The sequence below is a fragment of the Drosophila miranda genome, chromosome 4 (genome assembly GCF_003369915.1).
Source record: "Drosophila miranda strain MSH22 chromosome 4, D.miranda_PacBio2.1, whole genome shotgun sequence".
NCBI classification, from domain to species: Eukaryota; Metazoa; Arthropoda; class Insecta; order Diptera; family Drosophilidae; genus Drosophila; species Drosophila miranda.
The window spans coordinates 14057729-14070109 of record NC_046677.1 but is presented as its reverse complement, the minus strand read 5'-3'; the positions used below and the strand labels follow the sequence as shown (position 1 = coordinate 14070109).

The following is a 12381-nucleotide window of genomic DNA, read 5'->3' as shown; positions in this document are numbered from 1 at the left end:
GAGCATCTGCGTGAATGGGAGTCTGGTGGAATGGCGGGATCGATCGCAGGGATCGATCTTCGTGGCGGTTTTATTTACGGAATCGAGCACAAAGAATGCCAGTGGCTCGGACTAAAATAGTCCGTGCATTTCTCTGGATCTAAAGTCTGCGAATTGTTTGTCGCTTGATTAATAATCACAAAAAATGTTCGAGTGTGATTAAATGCCGATGGACTTGATTGATTTATTTAAAGGATTTAGCAAGGGGGCTATTATGGCCGCCATATAATAAGGTTTAGGCTTATACCAACACCTGCGCCCTGAAGCTCTTTCTCCCTGTAATACCCCAGATAGACATTGGCCTATCGGGTCTTTACAGCACCACGTACGGGAACAGACCCGCAACGCCTCTGTGCGCACACGGAATGTACCCCCAATCGAGCGAGGAAGGAGGACTGATTAGATCGGCGGGTAATCCGGTGGACACCTGCATGGAGTCGTCGTCTGACGCAGTTTTTGGTAGCCAAAGCCAACGGCCCAAGCCATTTGTCTATGTCGAAATGATAGGCCATATATTCTCGTATTTTGATGCGATATTGACACTCGATTGGCCAATTGCGAGAGATTGGGCCAAAACAAGCCACTTGTGTGGTTCGGCACGGCACGGTGCGGTGGGGCGGGTACCCTTCGAGCAATGATTGAATTCCTGCCCTCCAAATCGGGAGCGTATCGTCAAATCCGATCTGCTCCGGCAATACGCGGCTAATCAGGCGTCGTGATTACCATTTAGCTGTTAAGCTTAAGTAGTCGATCCGCCGTCTGGTCCCCCGTCCCACCGGCAAACTTCTCCTGCTTCTCCGACTTTTCCGGGGGTGTCCGAGGCGCCTGGGTATAAAAGGCAGCCCCGCCTGTTGGCATTCAACAGCTGGCTGTACCATGAAAGCTTTCGCCTATGTCTTTGTGGCCCTTTTGGCCTACGTCGCGGCGTACGAGGTGGAGCTCTTGAGCGAGCAGGAATGGGACCGTCTGGTCGAGCGCAATCGTAAGTGTCCTCTTAGAATCTGAAGTGACCGATATTTACTCTCTTGGGACTCGCATGGCCGCAGCTGCGCAGCCCGACACCCAGGGCTGATTCTGAACGGATCGGCCAAGAAGGCCATCTAGGGGCTGCTCAACCAGATGCCCTGCGGCTGGCCCGAGTACGGTATCCCCCCACTGGCCCCCTACACCAATGCCAATCTGGAGATCCATCTGGCCGAGTCCGTTGTTGAGTAAGTCAGCGTCTGGAACGCGGATGCGGATTCGGATTCGGAAACGGAAACTAACTCCATCTTGAACTCTAGCACGCTGCTGCAGTTCCTGCGCTTCCGCTTCGATGGCTTGGACGACATGGAGATCAAGAAGCTGAAGGTCAGCTACACCTTCAGCAAGAAGGTGCAGTTCCACTTCAACTTCAAGCAGCTGAAGGCCAGCGCCCACTTCCTGAACACCGACACCTTCGTGGACATGCTCCGGCAGCTGGGTCTGAGCGTGCGCTACGAGAGCACCGGCCCCATGTCCTTCGCGCTGGAGAACCTGTCCATCCAGGGCCAGTTCAAGTACAAGATGCCCTTCCTGTTCGGCTCCATCAAGATCTCCAAGTTCCAGTGCACCATCGGACTGGGCGGCGTGTCCTCCAACATCGGCGGCGTCATGGGCAACGGCAGGATCAACGAGTTCATCAACGACATGATCGACTACGAGGTGCCCGCGTTCATCAACGGCCAGCAGGAGGCCATCAGCAAGCAGATCGAGGAGGTCTTTGTGCCCATTATCAACCAGAAGCTGAAGGGCCACAAGATCTGGTATCTCCTCTCGATGCTGTCCATAGTCTCCGGCAGCTGCAGCCCCACTCCGGCCCCCTGGCTGGCCGTGGAGTCGAGGCGGACAGCCTGAAGAACAAGCACAAGCAAATAAAAAGCAATTCAACCTCCTACACGACCACGATCTACGTTTTAATTAGCGCATTTCTCCGCCCCATTATCTCCCCGGCCATCCAGTGCCTCCCCGTTATCCTCTTATCGCCCCGGATTTCGATTATTGATTGGATCGGGTATAAAAGGCCCTCGCCGGCGGCTAGGCGTTTCAGTAAGCATTTACTAACAGCCACACAGCCACATAGCCACATAGCCACAATCAACATGCGTTTCCTGGTAGTCTTGGCCTGCCTGGTGGCAGTCTGTGCCGCCGGCACCCTGCCCAATCGGGTGGAGCAGCGTCTGCTCGAGTTGGCCGACCAGAATGGCGACATCGATCTCTTCGCCGAGCCCGAGCCCGAGGGTGTGGAAGGTAAGACTCCTCCCGACCCCCCATCCCCCACCTTGGACAGTTGAATAAATGTGGAAATCGCCATTTATGCCCGCAGTTGCCCCCCAATTCATTCTGTCGTGGCAAGCACGCCGCTTCATCCGCAAGCTGCAGAAGCAGATGGAATGCGGCTGGCCGCAGTACGGCATCCCCGTGCTGGCCCCTCTCCGCGTCAACGAGTTCGACCTGGACTTCAAGCGCGGCATCTTCGAGACCCTCAACAACTTGTTCCACCTGAAGATCGCCGGCCTGGACGACTTCGAGATCACCAAGTTCAAGCTGAACATCATCACCAGCAAGGTGACCTTCGACTTTCTGTTCAAGAACATCGACACCACCGCCGAGAGGTACAGCACTGACACCCTGATCGACGCCCTGCGCCAGCTGGGCCTGTCCGTCGAGTACGAGGGCACCGGGGACCTGCTCTTCGACCTGAACAACCTCCGCATTACCGGCACCCTCAAGTACAAGCTGCCCATGCTGTGGGGCTCCGCCAAGATCACCTCGCTGAAGACCACCATCTCGCTGGAGTCCGTCGAGTCGGACATCAGCGGCTTTATGGGCCACGGCAAGATCAATCGCGCCATCAACAGGCAGCTGGAGAATGTGGTGGTCAAGGCCATCAACGACAACCAGCAGACCATCTCCGACACCATCGAGGACACCATCGTGCCACCCGTGAACAAGATGCTCAAGGGCAAGGACTTCTGGACTCTTGTGGACCTGATCCTCTCCAGCAGCGATGACGAGAAGGAGGACGATCCAATTGTCGTCGACTGTGACCCCCAAGCCGATCCCTGGGCCTAAGCTCATCATCCTAGCGCTTTCAATAAAAACTTTATCGAGATAATGAATTCCTAAGTCCTCCAAGCCAGACGCACAGTAGAATGTGCGAATATGTACAAACAAAATGCATGTCCTGTGCATGACGAGGGATATTGATGATCTACTCGAGACTGGGGTCGAGGCTCGGTCTCACGAATGTAAAAACAAAATAAACAGCATACCTGTCGTGTGCATGACGAGGGTCGTCCCGAGACGCACAACAAAAACACTTGTTCACGTCGTGTGAATGACGCGACATTTCGATGCTAGACTCGACTCTCGCCGATAATAGTTGGTTTTTCTCTGTTGTTGTATGCCCTAAATCCCGGAATCTTGAGGAACGATCGGATGTTTTATTCGAATGTGTGTGCAGGGTGTCCGAGGATCGCATGGACTGGACGTCTGCCTTTTCGCTATCTTTGAAGGGAACACCTGAAGCTAATCCAATCTTATCGATGCCGCAGCGCTACTTAAGTGGCTAATCGTTTTGGCTGATTGCAGGGGCGTTGGTTGGGTCTATCTTCTGGCTGATTTGGGAGTCGGTAGTTTAGCAGTTCAGTACTCGCTTTCACCATGAGAAGTTACTGTGTGATATTTGTGGCTCTGCTCTGCTGCTCCTTGGGCTCCCCGAAGCTCTTCGATGATCAGCTCCGTGAGCTGACGGAGTTCCTGCGCCTGCAGATGCGTTGCGGCTATCCGCCACGGGGTGTGCCGGTGCTGGCCCCCGCCCAGATAGCCTACCAGCAGGTGGCTCTTGCCACCGAGAGCCTCGGGTAAGAGTCGGCATGGGTGAATGGACATGGCGAATATATAACCAGATAACACTTTGCCGTGCAGGTGCCGGGGAAACTTCACGGAACTAACGCTGGAGGGTCTGGACGGCTTCGAGTTCGCGAAGCTCGAGTGGAGCAACATTCTGCACACTATCAAGTTCGACATCAACTTCCCGCGGGTGTCCGTAAGGAGCTCCAAGTACATGCTCGACATTCTGGCCCGGCTCTTCGGCTCCGACTTCACCCTGTGGGGCGACGGTGTCTTCAGCCTGGAGCTGATCGACTTCCGGGCCTATGGCAGCTTCGTTATCCGCCCCACGACAGCCAGCAGCGGAGTGTACGTGAAGAGCTGGCAGGTCAACTGGCAGCTGGGTGAGGCCCGGTCCCAGACAACGGGCATCATGAACAGTCGCCTCTATACGAAGCTCGTCAACGATCTGGTCAAGGACTACTTGGAGCTCCTGGTCAACGACAATCCCGCAGAGGTCTCCCAGTTCATGGAGGGTCTCATTGTTCCGCCCCTGAATGCGGTGCTGGAGAATGTCGCCTGGTACGAGATAACCGCCATCATTCTGGGCCTGGTCGATGGTGTACTGCCAGTGGAGCCGATTTGCTGATTGCTGATTGCTGATTGCTGATTGGCTGGCTCATCAGATCAGCTGCTTTGAAAAGTGCTGAAAAGTGAATAAAAATGTCTTGAAATCGAACTGATCCTTGCTTTTCTGTGTGGTTTTCTCTCTCACAGAGTAGCTGTGCAGTAAAGGGTGAGTTTTCATGTCTAGCATGGGCTCAATGACCGCTCTCTCTCTCTCTCTCTCTACCGCTGGCTCTATCCCAGTGGTTCCCTAATCAAATGATTCCGTCTCTTTCTCACAGAGTAGCTTTGCAGTAAAGTTCTATCTCTCTTTTATCGCTAGCTTTCTCCTAGTGAGACTCGTTCTATATTTCTAAGACCTTCCACGTTTGACTGTGGCACAGAACAGAGGATATTTAAGGTAGATCTAAGTTTAATTTTGGATTACTTGTGGGTGTTTTGCAATATTTTTGGCTCCTCCGACATGAGAACACCCAATATTCGGTTCCATCTTCAGTAGATCGTCATCAGTCTAAATGGTGCTTTCTCACTCAAATTCAAAGGCCATATTCCTGCTTTTTTTGCGGGCCATTGATTAAGGTGTTTAAGACTGACTACAGTTTGGAAGAATCAAGTAGATCAAATCTGTAGGACATTCCCAATTCTTGGCGTACTTGATCTGCCGTGACATCTGCCGCAAAAATAGACCAAAACAATCCTCGAAGCGGATTGCACATGGAATTACTCTTTGAGCTCAATCGGTGCAGAAGGCGTTTTTTGGCGTTTTAGAAGGATACAAAAACCAGCACCGGCAACATTTTCATATAAGCTTATACGATTTCTTCCCTAAAGAATTCCTTTTCCATCTCTTTGCAGGTAAGCTCAACTAGATTTCCGCATTATTGTGAGTGAGTATAGAATGAAATTCCATCGGGGCTCTAATCGTTTTTGGCCATAAATTAATGCTGGTATTTGTGGACAGAGAGCGAGTGGAAGAGAGAGAGAGGGAGAAAGAAGCAAAGTCCATAATCGGATTTGGGAAACGCCAGCAGGACATCTTAATACCCGACCTCGAGCCTCGACCCGAAGCACGAGCCTCGTGAACAGCAGGAGGTCAACGGGTGGTCCCGTTGTCCCGTGGTCCCGTCCGTTGCGACGGTCCAACACTTTCGAGCCTCAGGTTTTGCGAGTGGCAGATGGTTTTTCCACACTCTTTTATTCGGTTTCCCTTTTTTTAGATGCTCTTGTGTCTGATGTCATCATTTGTTGTTAATTAGTGCAAAATACTCTAGGAGAAAGAATCTCTGATCTCTCTGCCACCCCCTCCACTCCTCCACATTCCTCATTCCCCATTTCCCATTCCCCATTCAGTTCTCTAAAAGAAGAAATTGAAATTCGATTTGGCTCATTTCATTTGCAATTTATGGGCCATCTTGTGCCCGTACTCTAGGTTCTGTTCTGTTCTGTTCGGTTCGGTTCTGTTTTGTTTGCTTCCCCCTGGGACACACCTTGCTTGCTGGCTGGTTCTTGAGTTTGTCATAATGCAAAAATGAAACACAGCCGTTCGTCGCTTTTTGTTCCGAGTACGAGTACCGAGTACGTGCTCGGTGCCCATCTGGGAGATGAGAAGAGGATGCTGCTGGTGTCCTGCTGCTTGCGGCATTGTCTTCGAGGAAGTTTTACGACCTACCGGACAGGACAGTCTGTTGCATTGTGGATTGTGGATTGTGCATTGTGCATTGTGCAGTGTGTCCTTGCGGCCGCTCTGATGGCGGACTGACTGTCTGACTCTTTGGCCGCAGTCCAGCCCAAGTTGCCGTTTCAGTCCCAGCCAACAAGTTTCGCATCCATTTGTTGACATTTACGATGCAATTTTCTAAGAGTCATTAAATTCCTCCGCGAAGCCCTCGGCCGTCTGCTTCGTGGCCCACTTTGATTAGCCCCGATTTGTGTGTGTGTTGACCACAGACGAGGCCCCGACCCGTCCCAGTCGCCATCTCCATTCGCTTTCAATGGGAGACCCACTCTTGGCAGAGTATGTGCCCGCGGCTCGCTCGATGGGTGGCTGCTCAGCTGGAAGTAGGAAGTAGGAAGGGCCCAGAAAGGACCTTTATGCGCTCCTAAGAGCGATATTCGAACTTTATTGCTCTGCTCCTTAGAATCGAAGCTGATTTTGGTTGCTCTTTCCCGGAAAATAATGATGTAACGGCCCGACTTTACCTCATTGGCCACATTTTAGTAGAATAATTACCTGGGGTCCTGTGCATAGTTATCCTTTAAGTGCCACTCATCTCCTCCCTTCGAACGAGTCCTCTTCTGAGGCCTCGCCACATCTCTGTGGCTGGGGAATGGATGCCCAAAAACCCAGCCTAAATTGCCAGAGTTTTCTTCGGCACTCTCTCTCCCCCCCTCTCGAGTGCCAACAGCCAGAGGGCTAATTGAAAGCGAGTAAGGCTCGCCTTGGCTTTTCATTTTGCTTTTAATTTTCCTCACTGGCGAATGGCGTAAATATTTGCATTGAGAGCAACCCCTTGGATACACAGAAATTGGGGTTAATTTAAAATTTATGATGCGCCGAATTGTCGAGTACTCGAATTAGGATTCATTAAGGGGCAACGACAAGAGGCAAATAAATCAGAGAGTGCCAGGATGTACAGGCCTTTGCCTCCTTCCGTGGCACATGGAATCGCGTCTTTTTGTTAACTTAAAGACGCTGCTTTCGTTGTCTCTTCGTCTCTCTTGTTGCGCATTAACCCCATTTGGGTTTAATTTGAAACGTAGTAAGATCGCGACTTTGTATCTGTAGCCCTTCTCCTGTATCTGTGCCCCTTCCGCGGCCTTCCAATTGTCCTGGCCAAGTCAACGGTGAGTAAAAGGAGAGAGAGGCAGAGGCAGGGGCAGGGGCACACGGACTCGCTGTAATTGAGCAGCGCAATTTCCCCGAAAATCGCACGCGAAGAAAAGGTGCGCTGTCCTGTAAATGAACAGCCGAACCGCCGGTAAGGATGCTGCAGCAATCCTTAGCTGCTCTGCTTTTTATTTTTTCAATTAAGGATGACATGCCCCTGCACTCATCCTTGGGCTCGTCTCCGTCTCAGTCTCAGTCTGCGTCTCAGTATCGAATGTGTTTCACGGGCTGAAGTCAAGTCAAGCTGAAAATTGCGCATTTGCTGGGTGGAACGGCTGCTGGAAGTTCCTCGCTTGCTGGAATTGGAAGTTCGGGTGCTGGCGAGGCTGGTGTCCTGGAGGGCTGTCCAAAGTTTTGCCTAACAGGATTACAAGTACCGCCTCTGCCTGCAGTCTCCTGTGTCGCCTGTACAGCCTGTATCTCCCCCTCCCACTCTCTTTTTGCTGAGGTGGGAATGATGGGAATCAATCAATTTGTTGCTCTGCTGGCTGCTCTAATTGAGAAATTCCTTGGGATAGTTGGATGGAGGATTATGTTCACAAGAGACAGAGGTCCTCGGGGGCCTTTAATTTCTCATTACTTACACATCTTTAAAGTTGTTTCTTTTTCATTGCATCCACCGCGTTTCATGGACTTTCTCCCTTCATTCGACTCTCATCTGCAGCTAATCGAAGCGCTTGAACTTTTCTGCTGGTACTTCTAATGAATCCTGCCCACATATACACATTCACCTCTCGAGCAATCCATCCATCCATCAATCAGTGATTAATCCTTGCCCGGGATGCACACAAGGAGTCGCTAACAAACATTGAATATGACTTATTAGCCTTTTGACAGCTGTCAAACCAAAGGCAAACCAAAGGACACGCATTGAGACAGACACTTGCATTGGTCGCGATTCCGTTTCCATTTCCATATCCATATCCACATCCACATCCACAGCCGGTATATCGGAGAGAATATCGCAACAAAAGCGACTCAAGCTGCCCCATTAACATGACAATGAGGGAGGTGGTGTCCTGCCGTTATCCTTCTGCGTCGTATGGCTTTCGAGCACTGCCAAGGACACCCATGCTGGGCGGGCAGCTGCCTTAGGGGATATACGTATCCGTATCTCAGGAATGCGCTTTGATGTGACACTTTTGTCAGATGTTTACACCTTTAACCCTTTGGCGCCATTGTCTGGTCGCAGGGTCGCAGGGTCCCCGACCCTGCTCGACCCCTCGAAATGCTACAGAATGCAATCTATGCTCGAATTGTGTGCGGAGTTTTGTTAATTTTATGTTTAATTAGTGCCATTTGTTTGGATTTTATGTCCCTTAAAGGGATCTTCACTTCTGCGGATCTCCAGACCTAAAATAAACCTCTTGCGCGATCCTTGAATGTGAGATAAATAAAGCGCCAGTGGAAGCTCTGCCTCAAACTTGATGAACTTCTGGTGCCTTTCCATTGTCAAGTTGGTGGAATCATGATGCCAATAATATCCGACATTCTAAAGTTGTTTCTGGCCAGTATTCCGTCAGCGAAACCTGAGGCAATATTTCGACGTGACTAATCGAAAATCCTAATCCGTTCACAGCAAGGCAATGATCGGCAGCAAGAAGGTGGCACCTGCCAGTCCTCCATTCTTGGAGCCAAGAGAGGCCCTTCTTGCCCTTCAAGAGGTGTGGGGCCGCCTCCAAATTGCTGGTGGCATGACGCCTCTTCACCTGGCTACTGCCCTCCACATCCGTTGTCTGCTTCTCCATCCGATGGTTTCCAATATCCATTGGCCGTTGGCGGTACCGTTACCGGTGTTATCTCCAGAGTTCTGCCCTTTTCGCCAGCTTCGATGACCTTCTGGTCGCTGACGCTCTGCTGCTGCTTCTGTTTTTGCTGGGTTTGCGGTTTAATGCAATATCGATGTGACTAATTTTAGATAATTTTTCAGAAGGAAATCACTTTGGAATTTACCCAAAACATATATTTTTTAATTTAATGCAAAATTTAATGCGCGGAACAATCATTTCTTGGGTTTATAAAAGACACAAAATATACTGTTAGCCGATGTTTACCATTGTTCTGGGATTTGATATGTAAGAAAAAATTTTGGGGAAGAGGAATTCTATAAAAAAAAAATTAAAAAAAAAACATTTGCTGCCTTCAAAAGGTTTCAACATCAAAGCCAATGAAATTTTATGTCAATTGGTTAAATTTTATTAACTTTATTAATTTAGAAAATATATTTAGAAATATAATACATAATATACATATACATATGTAGTTTTTCCTATAAAGGAATATTATATTAAAATATTAGAAGAAATACCTAACAGGCTTACGAATATTTTTGCTGATTTCAATGGGGTTTTGCTATAAAATGTTATAAAATTATATGCAATTTTTTGGAATTAATTAGTTTAATTAGTTTTAATGATTTACAAAAATGTATACTCGGTGAACCCTTGGGTGAAATTTCCATTTGTTATTGGAAAAATGCTTTGAAAGAGGCGAACAATTTGGGGGTTGCCTGTCATATGATGTTTCCCTCTTGAAGAGTAGTAGAATTGTAGTAGATAATAGAAATATAAACTACTAATAGCCTTGCTGTTTTTCGCTGGAAAGACAGACGAGATGGAGGAAGATCCTCAGAAGCGGACTGGTGGCTGCTCGGGAATAGAGTCTCCATCAAAATAGATTATTAAAATGATTCAAATAGCTTGGGGGGATCTCTCCCGATGCATGCCTGACTCCCATTAACGATTTCCTTTGACCCTCTCACCCCATTTTCCATCCCAAACCATAACGAAATAAAGTTATTGCCGCCTGTCAGCGGCTCTGGCAACAGACTCAAACCCCGCCCCGAAGCGCCCCGAGATCATTCGTCAAAATTATGTCAAATCATGCAAGCGGCTGTAAAAAATGTCGGCTCTGAAAATTCCGCAGGAGGATAAACAAAAGCAAAAAAATAACAGAAAATGCTAATGAAAATCAATGCAAAACTGCATAAAATTCGTGTGCAACCGCCAAGACATCATCCTTGTCCATGGCGCATGCGCAGCTGCCACAAAAAAAAAACACACACACACAGACACGGAGGCACACACAGAGACATGAAGCTGTCATGTCAGACCGCAGTCCTTTTCTGACAGACAACAATTACAGTTTTCCTTCGTGGCAACTGCAGCGTCATTCGTGGTCCTCGGAGGAGAGCTCATCATATTTTCCTTGCGGCTGCCTTCTGCTGGCTGATTTGCATTTTTAATCTCATAAGGATGTGCTGGGTATTGTCCTTAAAACTGTAATTTTTTCGACTGCTGACTGCCGAATGCCGACTGCCGCCGTTGCCGTGTGGTTACTCAAGCTGCAAGCCAAGAAGATCACGGAAAAAAATCACAGCCAAGGAATAGAAAAAAATCAGCCCCCGGTAGGTCGTCTCTGTGTCTCCGTCTCCGTCTCCTCTCCGATCTACATATGTTTAATCCTGGATTTCTGACACGACAGACACACCAGGAGAGGGATTGCTGTCAGTCTGTCTGTCTGACTGCTCTGTGCCTGCCTGTAGTCCTGTAATCCCGACTGTCTTAGGACGCCCCGTTCCATGTCCCGTCCCGTCACGTTACGCTTGAATAATTACAAGTAATTAAAGTTCCTTCGTCCTTCCTACGTGGCATCAACTCCGTTTAGCTTTCGTGTTGTCGGGATTAGGAGTCAAGCGGATTCCCCTCTCGCATCTAATGTTTGCTGACAGATCCTGCGGATGGGAAGACGGGAAGGAAGTGCCTGTCCCTGTCCCTGTCCCTGTCGCTGTTCTGTGGATTCCCATTTTTGAATCGAATCATCTTTGATTGCTTACGAGTACTTTCAGCAGTCGAGAGCTTTCTTTCGATACAAGATACAATGAAACCAAAGACTCCTAAGATGGCTCAATCCATTACCTGTTTCCTCCAATTGCGTCTTATCTTTCTGACCTGATCTGATCCTTTTTTTGCGGTTGTGGCTGTGGTTCCTCAACTCAACATTAGATACGAAACGTTTAACTTTTTGTGGTGTCACAGAAGTTCCTTTTACGAGACACTGATCTTCAGGGATTGCCGTTCAGTCTGGACACAACGGTAAGCGATCTGTTTTTTATCTGCCGTATCTGCTCCTTGCGGAGGGACGAGGAACGAAATAAATCATAGAAAACTTAACAAAATCGAATGACAACACAAATCATGTGAAAGTAATTTCTTAGATGAGAGCACACCGATAAAGACACAAAGGAAAAAAAGGAAAGGAAACAAAAAACGGATCGGAAAACCTCAGGAAAAGTCTGTTCCTTGATGTCATCAAACTTCAATCAATTTGCGGTTTTGATGCCTGCTACGAATTATTTGCAACGGATCAGCGGCCTGCACTTGAGTGCTACACGCAGGCGTAAGGTCCTTGCCGAGGCCCAGACCATTAATCATCTTGCATCCCCCATCCTCCGTGTGTGCAGAGTTTTTCGGCTAATGATGGGGATCTTTTTTGCCAACCAATGAATGGAGTGGACAGGCGACAGGCGACAGGCACCGCTCGACTTCTGCGATGTTCAACACGAATCGGAACGATCATTAATGGGCAACTTCTGGTCAATGGATTGATCCTGCATTCATAGATCTCAGGGCCTACGTTTCACGTGCGGTTTCCAGCACCATTAATCATCCGAAGAGAGTTCTGTTAATGGAAATTTGCCTAAATGGATTTGCCGTTGTGCGAATACGAAGAATGGCCAGGCAAATATTAAGGACAGCTATATGTCCCACTTGATTTGTAATGGATAGCTTACACGATTTATGATGGAATAATATGTGGAATAAGTGCTCTAATTTATCGCATAAATTAGTCACATTAGACTAGGAATTATAGGAAGATATTCAAAATATACTCTGGAGTGCCATTTTTATTATTTTATAAACTAAATAAATTACAGCCTAAACAAAACGTATTTAAAATATAGCGTAGTGCACGTA

At 48.5% G+C, this 12381-nt stretch overlaps 4 protein-coding genes across 4 annotated transcripts in view; all 4 read left to right on the top strand.

The window, feature by feature from the left end:
• LOC108162626 (centaurin-gamma-1A) overlaps nt 1-12381 on the top strand; it is a 61949-nt gene that overhangs the window by 9629 nt on the left and 39939 nt on the right. The gene's annotated exons all lie outside the window — the stretch shown is intronic.
• LOC108162628 lies at nt 899-1954 on the top strand. Its single transcript, XM_017297451.2, is given in 4 exon segments — nt 899-1021; nt 1086-1106; nt 1109-1250; nt 1323-1954. Coding segments are annotated over 4 exon segments (861 nt in total). The 5' UTR covers nt 899-915; the 3' UTR covers nt 1915-1954.
• Nucleotides 2104-3186, top strand: LOC108162627. The gene is made up of 2 exons (XM_017297450.2): nt 2104-2307; nt 2384-3186. Exons 1-2 carry the CDS (start codon nt 2160-2162, stop codon nt 3130-3132), a joined length of 897 nt encoding a protein of 298 aa, XP_017152939.2. The 5' UTR covers nt 2104-2159; the 3' UTR covers nt 3133-3186.
• LOC108162630 lies at nt 3696-4630 on the top strand. Its single transcript, XM_033392545.1, has 2 exons — nt 3696-3923; nt 3988-4630. The coding sequence occupies exons 1-2, from the start codon at nt 3724-3726 to the stop codon at nt 4538-4540; spliced, it is 753 nt and encodes a 250-aa protein (XP_033248436.1). The 5' UTR covers nt 3696-3723; the 3' UTR covers nt 4541-4630.

Coding starts and splice junctions, on each gene's coding strand:
- LOC108162630 (XM_033392545.1), top strand. CDS start 3,724: ATGAGAAGTTACTGTGTGATATTTGTGGCTCTGCTCTGCTGCTCCTTG. Junction 3,924..3,987: donor CTTGCCACCGAGAGCCTCGG/GTAAGAGTCGGC, acceptor TTTGCCGTGCAG/GTGCCGGGGAAACTTCACGG.
- LOC108162627 (XM_017297450.2), top strand. CDS start 2,160: ATGCGTTTCCTGGTAGTCTTGGCCTGCCTGGTGGCAGTCTGTGCCGCC. Junction 2,308..2,383: donor CGAGCCCGAGGGTGTGGAAG/GTAAGACTCCTC, acceptor TTATGCCCGCAG/TTGCCCCCCAATTCATTCTG.